Source organism: Zalophus californianus, chromosome 14 (assembly GCF_009762305.2).
Source record: "Zalophus californianus isolate mZalCal1 chromosome 14, mZalCal1.pri.v2, whole genome shotgun sequence".
In the NCBI taxonomy this organism is placed as follows: domain Eukaryota; kingdom Metazoa; phylum Chordata; class Mammalia; order Carnivora; family Otariidae; genus Zalophus; species Zalophus californianus.
Genome location: NC_045608.1, coordinates 66473068 through 66488048, shown reverse-complemented (window position 1 = coordinate 66488048; position 14981 = coordinate 66473068). Strand labels below are relative to the sequence as shown.

At 37.9% G+C, this 14981-nt stretch overlaps 1 protein-coding gene across 4 annotated transcripts in view; it reads right to left on the bottom strand.

The window, feature by feature from the left end:
- Positions 1-14981, bottom strand: part of C14H18orf25 (chromosome 14 C18orf25 homolog) — an 82092-nt gene that overhangs the window by 36224 nt on the left and 30887 nt on the right. For all 4 annotated transcript variants that reach the window (XM_027575821.2, XM_027575823.2, XM_027575820.2 and 1 more), the window contains exon 2: positions 8271-9055. In XM_027575821.2, coding sequence (XP_027431622.1) covers positions 8271-8985 — 715 coding nt within the window. In that variant the 5' untranslated portion in view covers positions 8986-9055. The remainder of the gene's footprint in view (positions 1-8270; positions 9056-14981) is intronic.

Genomic DNA, 14981 nt, shown 5'->3' with positions numbered 1-14981 from the left:
CATGGCCTCTTCCAGGGCATTGCCTATGCAGTTCCTATCATACACAGCACCCCTGTCAAGTAATCCTGGAATTTCCCTGGGCGCTCCTTCAGATCCCCCAGCATGACTGAAGTCAGCTTTAAAGACATTTGAGGCCCATTTGATAAAACATCATTAATTCAGAAAATATTTATTATGACATGCTTAATTAGGAAAATGGTTTAAGCATTACTAGAAAGAGCCATATAAAGCATTGATAAGCACTTAAATTAACAAAAGTAATTCCAAGAAAAATTAAATAACACACTACCATTTTTCACAGCTTCAATATTATTTGCCTGGCAACTTGTATTCTGTTACTACACAACTAATTATTAATCTGTAAGAGTGGTTTTTAACCTTTGCTGAACATAAAAACCTGGAGTGGTTTAACAAATATCAAAATCCAGGGCTCCTAGGCACTGAAGGTTTGTTTTATTTGTTTTAAGCTCCCCAGGTGATTCACTTGGTTGAAAACCATTATATCCCTGAGTATTTTCACTGTTTTGACTTTTAAATTCTAAAAGCTGTTTTCACAGCCGACCCATAATAAATCAATTAATTCTCAACTTACTGATTCTTATCAAATGCTCTTATAATTAAGTTTAAAAATATTCCTTATGGGAAACTACGTGAAGAATATATACAATCCACGTATATGCCTCTGGGTCAGCTTTTTACAAACCCTGGTCTGTGCAAGTGCTAAAAGGTATGCCTTTAAAAAAAAAAAAAGTTTTGTGGTTAAGTTTAGGATATGCTACAAATCATATCCTCCCCCTCTGCAGAGCACATTAACGGCTCCGAGTTGTCCTGCAGTAAAGAAACCTGTTTCGACATGGTCCAGCACTTTCCAAATGTGTGAACAGTGTACAGCTATTAATATCCAGTAGGAAGTCACCTCATGGGATTCCAGTTTAGGATATGTTCCTCTACATATACTGTTTTATCCTTGAACTAGGTAAGATTATCTTTGGTTTGGACTGGATTGGGTCTCCAATAAAACTAATTATGCCAACCTCTTTAGGGAGCTATTAAAAAAATGTTACCTCGTCAGACCACTCTTGACTACAGTACTATCTAAAATAGCTTTTCCACCTGTCAATCTTTATCTCTTATATCCTCCTTTATTATCCATAGTGTGTATTTGATGAATTCATTTATAATCCGTCTCCTCAAAAAAAGATTAAGTTCTATGACTTAATATGTCATTCACTGCTGCACTCACATGCTGCATAATAGGTGCTCAAATATTCGCTGAATAAATGAATGATGGAAATCAATCTTGGCCTTAACCCTTCTACCTATCTCAAGAAGTCTTATAAAGAACAGCCCTATGAAATGCTCTACTGTATTTATTCCAGGGTATTTCTGAAAATATGGTTTACCTTATCTCATAGTGGCTTTTTATAAAGACGCAAAAGAAAAATTTCCCAGGTCTCAGTATTAAGAATAGCAGTGTTTCTCCTAGATAATGAGAACTTTTTAATCAGTCTCGCCACCTCTTTTCAATGCCTAAACGGCTATGGGACAAATTTTTGGCCCAATTCTACTTAGCAAATAAAAACCTCATGGAGTTTATTATTCTCTAAGTTCATATTTTTCCTTTTCCCCTGACTACTCCATCCCTTGTCCTCACGTTTAAAAAAAAAAATCTTGGGGCGCCTGGGTGGCTCAGTCGTTGGGTGTCTGCCTTCAGCTCGGGTCATGGTCCCAGGGTACTGGGATCGAGCCCCACGTTGGGCTCCCAGCTCGGCGAGAGGTCTGCTTCTCCCTCTCCCACTCCCCTTGCTTGTGTTCCCTCTCTCGCTATGTTTCTGTCAAATAAATAAATAAAATCTTTTAATAAAAAAAAGAAAATCTTGTTTATACAAAAATTTTCTCAAGAAAAACATACCTTTCCCCAAAATTTGTGTTTGGCTTATGGAAACACTAAATGAAATTTAAAGAATATTAAACTTTCTTTAAGCGGTTTTATCCCCATTATAAGTGCTGGATAAACTTAAGTGTATAGGACAGGAAATTACGATGGCTACTTTGATCTATTTCATATTCTGGTGCTGTTTATTTTTCAGCAAACACTGAAAAATGGCTGAATTCAGAAAATGGTATAAGAATACTTATGCTAGGGATACTGAGATAAGTTGCAGCCTCATAGAAATGACTACCAGCAATAAACACTGATAAACAAGACATTTTAAAGTATTAAAATCAAGGACCAATTAACTATACATTTGTCAAGACCCACAGAATGTACAACACCAAGAATGAACCCTAATGTAAATACGGACTCTGAATGATAATGTCAATGTAGGTTTTTCACTGTCTCTGGTGGGCGGTGCTAACAGTGGGGGAGTTTGTACATATGTGGGGGCAGAGAATATATGGGAAGTATCTGTCTTCTGCTCAATTTTGCTATAAACCTAAAACTGCTCTAAAAAAAAAAAACAGGGACCATATTCTCACCTTAAACACACATGTATCCTTTTATTAATATTAAGATATATCCTACTTTGAGAAAAAGACTTATTGAAAGCAAAGCTTACACTTTTGCATATACACAGTTAATATAGGCACTCAACTTTAGGAAGTTAGGAAAAGCAGGCCGAAAAAATAATACCTCAGTGCTTTAACATAAGAGATTGCCAAAAGATACCCACCAGTAAGATTGCAAAGCTTCCAAATTTAAGGTAACATTATCCAGACATTATACCATAGAGAAAACACATTTAAACAATGCATGCTTTCAAAATAATCACTTAAGTGGAGTAAAAGAAAAAAATGCTTATGTCTGTTAATTAATACAAAACTGTGCTGTGGTTTTTATAACTAATATGATTTTTAAAAACTAGACTCTGTTGTTCATAACCTGCCATTAGCAGTAACAAAACTGAGTCAGACTACCAGTTTCACAATGATTTTTAGCTATGGGAGACTTAACATCACCACTTAACTGAAGAGTAGCTCTCAGCCCTGGCTGCTCACTGTAATCACCTGGGGAGCTTTAAAATATGCATGATCTCACGTGTAGGTAAAATCTAAAATAACTAAACTCATAAACATAGAGTAGATTGTGGCTGAATGGGGAGATGGGTGAAAGTGATCAAAGGGTATAAACTTCCAGTTATAAGATGAATAAGTTCTCGGATATAATGTACAGCATGGTGACGGCAGTTAACAATGTGTTGTATTTTTCAAAGTTGTTGAGAGCAAATCTTAAAAGTTCTCAACACATATTATAACTATGTGAAGTGATAGATTTGTTAATTAAACCTACAGTAGTAATCATTTTGCAATATATACATACATCAAATCATCACATTGTACACCTTCAACTTATATGATGTTATATGTCAACTGTATCTCAAAAAAGCTTGGAAAAAATGCTGATGCCTTAGGTGAAACCCAGAGATTCTGATTTAATTGGTCTGGCGTGGGGCCTGGGCATCATTAGTTTTAAATGCTCCCAAGTGATTCTAACCTATAGTGAGACTGAAAACTGCACGGATTTCACCTGCCTTGTTTGCATTTACTAAGCTGAAAATAGGCAGTTTTCACCTGATTACTATGTCTCAGTGTATTTGTTATCAATGTATTTAGTGAGTCTCCTAAATAGCCACCAAAATACAGTAAGATTATAAGAGGCTTAAAATAGGAATGTGGAGCTTGTAGCCACTCATATTCAATCTAGGAAAAAATTTATAGGACTGCTGATGTGGGTTTGGGGCCTTCTCCCATGAGTTGCCACTGCTTAATATAAAAATATTTCAAGTAATTCAATCCTCAACAGGCTAAGAACCCTCACAAATCAGTAAGAAAAACAAATGTGGCAGAAGAAAAATGTGCAAAGAATATGAATAGAATGTTTACCAAAATAACAAATGGCCAAACATGATTTTTCAGCTTCACTAGTGATCAAAGAAATGGAAATTAACACTAGGATACAATTCTTCCATCAAATCAGCAAGGTTTTTTTTTTTAAGATTTTATTTATTTGACAGAGAGCAACAAAGCTAGAGAGGGAACACAAGCAGGGGGAATGGGAGAGGGAGAAGCAGGCTCCTCGCTGAGCAGGGAGCCTGATGCAGGTGGCTCAATCCCAGGACTCTGGGATCATGACCTGAGCAGAAGGCAGACGCTTAACCGACTGAGCCACCCAGGCGCCCCTCAGCAAGAGTTTTTAAAAACATAAATATTCAATAAAAAGAACATAATGCAACGAATACACAAACTCCTGGATGCAATAAACTTAATATATTTTAAAAAACAGTTTGACAGTATGTGTCAAGAGCCTTAAAGTATTCATAGACTTTTCTCATAATAGCAGCCCAAAGGCCAAACATTGGGGAATTTATCTTATAGTTAACTAAATAATTCAAACTCCATACATTTTAGGGAGAATACTGTGTTTAGTTAAAATGTGCAAAACGCAATGTTAAGAGGGAAAGGAAGATAGAAGTATACATAGGGTGATAAATTTTGTTACATATTGTGAAAGGCAACATACTCAAATGTTAACAAAAGCAGGATTGTGAATGATTTTAATCTTTTACTTCACATTTTTCTATTTTCAAAATTTTCTACAAAGCATTTACTACTTAAAAAAATTCTTTTTTATTTTCAAACAAGAATTAATTGATGAAGCATAGTAAGTCTCTGCCTCAGAAACACTGTGAGGTAAGATAATAGCTTATCAGGGTGCATTTCAGCGCAGAAGTGTGTATGGTGAGTAAGGGGTACTGAGATCCTGGCTTCAGTGGGGCTGGACCTGGCCACATGGACTGAGAATTAGGTGATCTCAGTTGTCCTCAACAGCCTCCCTGACATTCTCTGAAATAGGTATTTCCTAAATGCAAAATTAGATTTTCTAAATGCAAACAAAACTGACCCTTACCTATGAAGGTGGATTCTATTTTTGGAACCTCAGTCTGAAGAGGCATTTATACAGTGGACTATTAAACCACACAAAAGCAGGTCATTATAGCCAAGACAAGACGAAGCCACCCTGAGGTTTACTCTATGCTAAAAACAACAGGTATGGGCCCCTGGGTGAAGTCGGTTAAGCCTCTGCCTTCGGCTCAGGTCATGATCCTGGGGTCCTGGGATCGAGCCCCCATCAGGCTCCCTGCTCAGTGGGGAGTCTGCATCTCCCTTTCCCTCTGCTCCCTCACTCCTGCTCTCTTGCTCACTATCTCAAATAAATAAAATCTTTAAAAAAAAAAGTTATTGGAAAAACTTTTCCCTGCTGCCCATGTACACTGATGGACGTAAGTAAGTCTGTTCAGAGAACTGATTTCTTTAACTGAATGGAGTCCGATGTCCATTATTCATATTCACTAAAATCAAAATTCCCTGCAAGAGCGGACTTTACAGAACTAGTTTCAACTTAAAGTGATTTTAGAGAAGTGACATCCCACCATAAAACTGCAAGGAGTGATTAAAAGTACAAAAAGGTCATCTATAAAGATAAATGAGATATTTGATTAAAAGCCTTGAATACACAAGACCCCTACAAAGTATTTTCACATTAATATTCACTACAAAATACTCTATATTTTTGCTCATCTCTAAGTCCCCCAAATGCAAGAACTGCCAGAATTATCTTGGTATGATATCTCCAAACAGATTCTTAAAACAGCAATATAGTCTCAAAAACCTCATGGAGAGAATGATTCAGTGTGGATAATTAATTAGCTGCCTGTCAGTTAACTGTTAAGTAAAAAACAATCTTCATAAACATCTATTTCCAGATATCGAGCTCAATTAAGCATGATCATGCACTATAGAATACAGAAGTCTCCATCATTTTCACTCTTTAAAAGAAAATGCATAAAAAAATAAAAATGAAAAAAGAAAATGCATTAATTGTAAATTTGGCATAAGAACATTTGGCCTAATTCCTTCAACGTTTATGCTGCTGACAAAGCTTATAAATGAAGCATTTTCTGAATTACTAAATTAGTTGTACCTTGATGAAAAAGGATAGCAAGAATCTCAGTTTTTACTTTTCCTCTTGATTTCCATTCTGTGTAAACAGCTTGATTCAAATGTCAACATCCAAGAGATTCTGTCAGGCACATCCAGTTTAAGTTCACCTGAATGTCTATGTTGCTGCACTCAGGTCAGTGCATAATTTATCCAATCTTTACAATTTATACAACTTTTCGACAATTGCCCTTACTTTTAGGTTGAGTGTATCCCCTTCCCTGAAGTCATAATGTGACTCAGGAAACTGACATACACATAATTATTACATTAAAAATGCACGATGTCACAATTTTTTAGGGATAGCAATATAGACAGCTGAAAGGAACTTCCTAATATTTAAACTTGGGCTGTTCCATCCTTGCTGCTTTGCATGCCCGCTTATATGAACAGCACCTCCTGAAACTGTGCTGTATGCACAGTGTAGGCAGTCATATATAGTGGCCCGGCACCTTACCTACCATTTGATTTTCCAGGGATTACCTTAGAAAACTCTACAAACTTTCAAAAGCGACAAACTTACTAAATGGTGTGAACGAGAGAAATTAAATCATAGATTCAGATAACTTACTTTGGTGTTTTGGTTTGTATAAAATTCAGAACAGATGAGAAACAGACCACCAGTGTTTTAGAAGTTTTAAACACTGGTGAAAGTAGTCAATTAGCAAAGAGGTTTAGATAATATAAACAAAGCACACCTAATCTATGTAAGCCAAACAGGAGAGTGCCCATGAACACATTTCTCATGCCACCTCTATAACTGGGTCTATTTTGTTGTTTACCCACCTTCTTCTCCCTTTCCATAAGGAGGCAAAATACTGGGGTGGTTACATTAAAATCTGTTTAGTGAGTGAAATTAAGCACTGTATCATTATGATCTTGATTAATAGATCAGAACACAGGACATAAGAATGCATGAACAAACAATTTTACAGGTGTTAATCAACCGTTCTAAAAAATATTAAATGCAAAACTGAAATATACCTAGAATCTGCCTGAGAACAACCCCAAAGTCTGCTTCTCTCATGCATTCAACTGATGAACTTCAAATAAACCACCTTCCCAGCAATTTTAACACAAGGAACTACCAAAGGAATTCAACAGATATTAAAACACTAATCATTTCTAATTGTTAAAAACTCATATTTAATATACGATATGGATGAGACTTTTATTATAATAAGATGAACACCTATAGGATCATTCTTGTTACTGAGTTTATTGTAAGTTTGGCTGGCTACAGGCTTAATTAACCAATATGATTTTTCTTGAAATATTCTTTGTAGATCAGCAATATGCTGTCTTCACGTGTAGAAACAAACTTTTCAGAAAACTAAGAGGAAAGAACAGTCACCCATAAAATTTTAAAAATCAAAACCTCCCCTTCTTTAATGTAGCAATAAACAATGCTGTCATCATCTATTAAATGCCAGGTACACAATGTTCCTAATCATAAGAGTCTCTTCAATAACGAGAATTCACCAATTAAGAACCATTCAGACCTCCTCTTTCTTCCACCTTGAAATCTCAGGACTGCTTTTGTAGTACACAGTACCAGTCATGATAATATGGAAAAAGCAGATAATGTCTAACATGTAATAAATTATACACCCTTATACCAGTGAGAGCTAGAATAAGCAGATTTCTATCAAACTTCTTAAAGCTTGGGAGAGTAAAGGGAAAATACTGCAAAAAGGCATTCTTTCCAATGCAAGGGACAACTTAGAATAGAAAAATGTACAAGGTAACTATCTCATCATGCACTGAACTGGGGGAAAACTCATAAAACTACTGTTCTAGGAGGAACAGATACTAGAAAACTTTAACGGAAGATAGAACATGTCATTTCAGACACCATCAGCTCGAGTACAGTGGCTATATAATAAAGCAAAGTGCCTATTCCTGAGGAGAATTTACTTAGTAATAATGCTGAACAGTGAGTATTAAACCTAAGCAGTGCTAAAAAGGCAATGATGGGAGTTCAGAAAATGTGTTACAGAGAAAGAGACGTGTGAGAAATTCCATTACTTAAAAATAATCTTGTCCCTATCATTAACCATTTAAATATTTTTTTGCTGACGTGCTAAAGTGCACTAGAAACCTCAGAACAGGTTTTTAAAATTGGCCTTGTCTTGTTAATACACTGCAGTCTTCAAATTTACAGAGCTGCAGGTCTCCTGGATTTTTTCAAGTGTCACTCATCTAACTGAGCCTGACATCTTAGAAATGCCATCGGTCGCTCTACAGTCAGTTTAAAAAACATCCTCTACCTGGTATCTCTGCAGTGATTGTCTTGCTGCTCCCTGAAACCTCTTCATCATCATCTGATGAGCTCGTGCTTGAGTCACAAGTCAGGTCACTATCACTGGTACTACTGTCCTGCAATAGGTTATACTTCTTCCGCGCAGCAGCCTCCCTTTTCTGTCTCAGTAGCCTGATTCTCTCCTTGTGCTTTTGGCTCCGATGACCTTTAACCTTGGCGACTCGGCCATTCTGTTTATCACTGGATTGCCGGTTTTTCTTGGCTGCCATAGTAGATGTTTCACTTTCAGATCGGGAACGCCGAGACTTGCGCCCGACTGCGGCACCAGACACTCCAGAAGGGTCTCCTTCCACCGCTGTTTCTGCCTGGGAGGGTTCATTCTCTTCTGCAGAAGACAACGTGTCTGAATCAGCCAGGTGACCACTAGAGGAAGGGGAAAGCATGCAGTGATTAGAGGAGTCACTCTCATAAACTCGGCCAGTGGTCGGCTTGTCACTTTCTGTGGATGCTAACTGAGACTCAGAAGAGTCCCTTCTCAGTTCCATCAATAAGCAGGGCATTGAAGAAAGAACTGTAGAATCCACTACCCCATCTTTCTGAACTTGAGATTCCAGTTCTACAGATCCATCTTCCTCCTTAGCTGTCTCTTGTTCGGATGTTTTTGGTGGGACTTCAGACTCAATGAGTTCTTCGACTTTTCCCACTGCCTCCTCCATCTTCATTTCAGACTTTCAAGTTAAATCATGGAGCAGAGTCTAGGAAACTAGGTCAAAGATGCAACACGAAAGTAACCTGTACAAAAACACACAAAATCAATAAACAGAAATGGAAGATTATTTAATCAGCACAACATGCCTACCTTTCTAAATTAGTAGCAAAAGCTACCATCACACAGGCCTTTAAAATGTACCTGTCATCTGCTTAACAGTCAAATTCAAAGGACTCAGTACTATCAAAATACTAGCATACACAACTACTAAAAATGGCATAATATTAATCCTCAATTACTGAACTTGCAAGCCCAGCAAGGAACCAAACAAGGATTTTCAATTTTAAAACGTTACTTAAAATGTTCAAGAAAGGGGTCCTCAAAACTCCGATACAGTTAAATGTGTATGTTCTGACTTTAACATATATGAAAAAGAATGCTTCAAAAAAACTAGTCTCAAAAACAAGTTAGCTATGCGCGCCTGGGTAGCTCAGATGGTTGGGCATCTGTCTTCGGCTCAGGTCATGATCCCAGGGTCCTGGGATTGAGTCCCGCATCGGGCTCCCTGCTCCTTGGGAGCCTGCTTCTCCCTCTGCTTCTCTCTGTCTTTCATGAATAAATAAATAAAATCTTAAAAAAAAAAAAGTTAGCTAGAATGATTACTTTTATATTCAAATCCTCAAAGAGAGGCCGTTATAGTGGAGTAACATCAAATGTACACACGTTAAAAAAAAAAAACTTTCAATTATATGTATTTGGCAAATGAGCACTCAAAGTAATTGTATGCATCAAACCTATCTGCTATTCCCCTCAGGAAGAGTTGCTCTACAGGGGTATTAAGAGGCCAGGCCTGACTATGCTGTTTCCTCACAATCCTTCCTAGTTCCCACATACCTCTCTTCAGGCTGAATGTGAGTCTAGTGTTTCAACATGTTTTGTTTCATAAACAGAGCCACTAAATACAGATCAACTACTTTGTGAACCCAGAAAACCTAGTACATTCTAGTCTATGAATGACTTAAGGAGCTTAAGAGAAAACACCCTACACACATTTTCCACCTTATATGCTTTTTTATTTTAAGATTTTATTTCTTTATTTGACAGAGAGCTCAAGTAGGCAGAGAGGCAGGCAGAGGGAGAGGGAGAAGCAGGCTCTCCAAGGAGCAGGGAGCCTGATGTGGGGCTTGATCCCAGGACTCTGGGATTATGACCTGAGCCGAAGGCAGCCGCTTAACCAACTTGAGCCACCCAGGCGTCCCTGACTTTATTTTCTTTTTTTAAGATTTTATTTATTTGAGAGAGAGAGACCATGACTGGAAGAGGGGCAGAGGAGGAGGGAGAGGGAAAGGGAGAGAATCTCAAGCAGACTCCTCGCTGAGCTGAGGGCTGGATCCCAACACCCTGAGATCATGACCTGAGCGGAAACCAAGAGTTGGATGTTCAACTGACTGAGCTACCCAGGTGCACCTATATGCTAACTTTAGAACCTAACATCCTTCCCCTACTGAGTGTGCAACAACTCTACTTAATCATGGAGAAACAGGACATAATCTTTAACTACAAGAGCTATGACCTATACAAAGCAAACTCCATTAACTGATGGTTTGGTTTTAAAAGGATGGTGCTAAGAATGTGCAAAGCAAGTAAATACCTCATTCTGTACATATAATGTTATAGAAGGCAATTATCATGATGTCCCACTGGTAACAGACACAAACACTGAGCTAGATGATGTGCTAATCAGATGCCATAAGACATCTTCATCACTTCACTCTATCAATTCTATTACTTGACAGTTTAATATATGGTAGACGGCAACTAGAAGATATTCAGAAAATCCTTTTATGGCTCTAACATGCCACGCCTATTTTTTGCATACTATAAACATGAATATTCTATATTCCTATTTTTTGTTTTTCATGGCCTTGCTCTCAGCTGCTGATGAAACAGACATTCTGATGAAGGTTCCTCAACACATTCATGAAAACCAGAATATTCATGGCCACCGGAAACATCCATTAATGTAAAACAATCCCATATGTAGCCTATTTCATATTTGCATCATTACTAATTTTTGACTTAAATGAAAAAAAGCATAAATGTTATTCCTAACACCATTCCAAAAGGAATGTAACACCTCTGAAAGCCAACAGAGGGAGTAAAAGTTAAACCGGCAAACTGCCAGTGTCATAACTGAAGCACGTTGGCAATACAAACAGGAAATAAAATATTGAGATATGAAATACCCCAAATATAAGGAATAAACCAAGATTTTGTAACTAAATAGAAACAAGAGTTGATTCTTCTGTAGAGAATGATGTTATATATTCCAGAATAAAAATTTTTCTTACAGATGAAATATTTGAGAAATGAAATTAATGTCAGCCATAAAGCACAAGAATCAAAAGCTCGAACTAATTTTTGAAAGCAGGAAGCACTGGACCTTTTCAAAGTACATAATATAACATCAGGTGGAAAGGTAAATATGTTAATATGACCATAAAACTCCTGTTTGTTCAGTAAATAAATTGTATGGGTAGGACAAATAAATCTAAACTGTTTTTCTTTGTAAGAAAACATGACATTATCATTGTCTTTCAATATGACAACTCAATTATCTTTCATTTCAAGATCCTTATATTTAAGTTTATTTAGATCTACAATGACTTCTGCTGCCTAAAAAAACAATTTTAATCACAAACACTAGCATCAACCATAAATAGGACACCAGTTAGCTAATAGTGATACGTCCATACAATGTGCCCATAAAGGATGAAAAAGTTCTTTAATACACTAATATGGAGCAATTTTCAATACATAATGTTAAATGAATAAAAAAGGTACATTATACCATTAGTGTAAATAAAGAACAAAATTATACTTATATGTGAGTTCATCTGTAGATGTACAGAATCCCTGGGAGGATACTTAAAATAGTTAACACCAACTACTTTGGCAAGGAAAGAAAGCGAATGAGAGAACAGGAGTCAAAAAACCTTTTCACTGTACGTAGTTTTTACCTCTTGATTCTACTATCATGTACAAGTATTGCCTATTCAAAACCCCACTCAAACATAAAAGTCTACTTTAAAGTCTTCTGAAGAAAAAGGGAGTTGGTACCTTTCTGCTCATGATACCAACTACTGCTTAGGTCAAATTTAGTCAGTGAAGTCTATTAGAGTCTCCCCCCATAGTGAAATTTTGTCATAATTCATAAAACACAAGAAAAAAAAGTCACAGGAAGTGAAAATACAAGCTCTAACAAAACTCCCTGCAGTAGAATAAAAATAAAGTACTCTAAACATGGGGGAAAGATGTCATGTGTACAGGGTAATCCTCCCCAACAACCAGAGTATTTACTGCATATATTGTTTTTGGTCCGGGAAAAAACGTGGATTTTCTTGGTAGAGATAATCAAAAGTAGCTGGCAGTAGAAAAAGATAAAACTATCGAATGATAGTTGCATCTTACAAATGGGATAAAAGGCTCTCGACCACCCAGTTTAATAGTAAATTCACAATAAAGTAGTAAATATATAACATACAGCATTTATTTCCTTAGAAGAACATTTTCCACCATGCTGTTCTTCCCTCCACTCTAAAGGCGGTCCCCTTCTACATGGGTATTACAGTTAATCCCCGCTCCTTTCCTTAGAGCCTTAGTGATTATTCTTTGGCATTCATCAACTTCTCACACTCAAATGGATCGTCCATCCATCCATTTACTCATTCATTTGAAAAAATTCTCCTACTTACCGCCTCAACCTCTCATCTCCTCCAGAAACCATTCTCTTCTCACAACCTCATTGAGAGCTGTCTAAATTCCCTGCCTCTATTTCCTTACCTCTCGTACTCCTCCAACCCAATCCCATCTGACATCTGCTTTTATTAAACCTGTAGAACAGTTCTTATCAGGGTCATTAACGACCCCTGGTACATTTAAAGCAAACGAACAATTTGGCCCTCATCTTGATGTCTAAGCAGCATTCTATGCTTAACCACCCGCCTCTCCTCCTTAAGCTAATGTTTTTCTTTGGTTTCCCAGGTTTCCCTTCTTCTGGTTACTCCTTCTCAGCCTACTTTATAGACTTAACGTCCTCTACCAAACCTTGGGTGTTAGTCCTAGAACTAGGTCCTTCTCACACCCCTCAAAGTAACCCTCTTCCACATCCAGTTTTGTTTTTTTTTTTAAGATTTTATGTGACAGAGAGAGACACAGCGAGAGAGGGAAAACAAGTAGGGGGAGCGGGAGAGGGAGAAGCAGGCTTCCTGCAGACCTTGGGATGATGACCTGAGCCAAAGGCAGATGCTTAACGACTGAGCCACCCAGGCGCCCTACATCCAGTTTCCAATACCATCCCTATACTAGTAATTCTGTCTCTCCATCTCAGCTCTTCTCCAAGCTCTATACCAGTCTACCCAAACAAGCCATTTGACATCTGCATTTAGATTTCACAAAGGCACCATAATCTCATGTCCAAAACCAAATTAGTCATCTCTGAGTTACCCCACACTGCTCCTTCTCTATCTTTCCCTAGCTCAGTAAAAACAGCACCACTATGGGTCACCTGGCTGGAACAGCTGGTTGAGCATCTGACTCTTGGTTTCACCTCAGGTCCTGATCTCAGAGTTGTGAGATTGAGCCCTGTGCACATTGGGCTCTGTGCTGAGCGCAGAATCTGCTTAAGAGTCTCTTGCCCTCTCCCTCTGCTCCTCCTCCCTGCATGCGTGCTTGCCTGTAAGCTTTCTCCCTCCCTCCCTCTCTCTCTATATATATTTATTAAATAAATAAATAATCTTAAAAAAAAATAACACCACTAATACTTCAGTTGCTCACGTCAGAAACCTGAGGGTTACCCTCGACAATGCCTTCTCCTTTACTCACTGCATCCCATCATTCACTAATTCCTATCAGTCCCACCTCATATTTCTAGCCTAGTATTCTCCATATCCACTGTCAACCACTCTAACCACAACCTCCTTAATTTATTTTTCAATGGAACAACCAACAATCATCATCTCCTGTCTATATATATTCAGTGTTGCTCCTGCCCACAAACCTGTGCTCTATACAGCAGGCAGAACAATATTTTTACAAGGCAAATATAACATGTTTATAGAAAGGGGTTTTTTTAGATTCCACATAAACAGAAAGTATTTTATAAATGTCTTACAAGAGTAGGGGGATGACCAAAAGGAGAGTAGTTCAAGGCAACTTGAGTTTTATCTGAGTTTCTCTCTCCCCTTTAAAAAGGATGATATGCAATAATTCTCAAACTCAAGCTGTCAGGGATGCCTGGGTGGCTCAGCCAGTTAAGCATCATCGTCTAAGCATCATCGTCTTGGTTTGGCTCAGGTCATGATCTCAGGTTGTAAGATCGAGCCCTGTGCTCAAGTAGGAGTCTGCTTGAAGGGTCTCTCCCTCTGCCCTTCCACCCCCCCCCCACTCACTCTTCCGAGCACTTGCGCTCTTTCGCACTCTCTAAAATAAATCTTTAAAAAAATAAATAAAAATAAAGGGGTGTCTGGGTGGCTCAATCCCTTAAGCACCTGCCTTCAGCTCAGGTCATGATCCCAGGGTTCTGGGATTGAGACCCACATCAGGCTCCCTGCTCAGCGGGGAGTCTACTTCTCCCTATTCCTCTACCACCACCCCCCACTCGGGTACGCACATGCGCTCGCTCTCTCTCAAATAAAGTCTTTAAAAAAATTAATTAATTAAAAACAGGCCTTCAGTTCTGGAAAATCAAAATGCAGCATTTGTTTTATTAGTCCTGTGTTCACTAAGAAACTAAGATAATGAAAGAAGAGCATAGGTAGGAGAGCTAAACCATGGAAAGGAAGCAATACAATGCCCCTCTGAGACAGGGAAGTGGAAAGTATTAAGTGAAAAGGAGTGGAAAGTACAAAGTATAAGGCTAAATGAGGCTACTGTGAAAATCTGGAGGGTGTTTCTCTCATATCAGACCTCATTCTTGGTCAGCAAAACTTAATACAAGGTGAAAAGAGC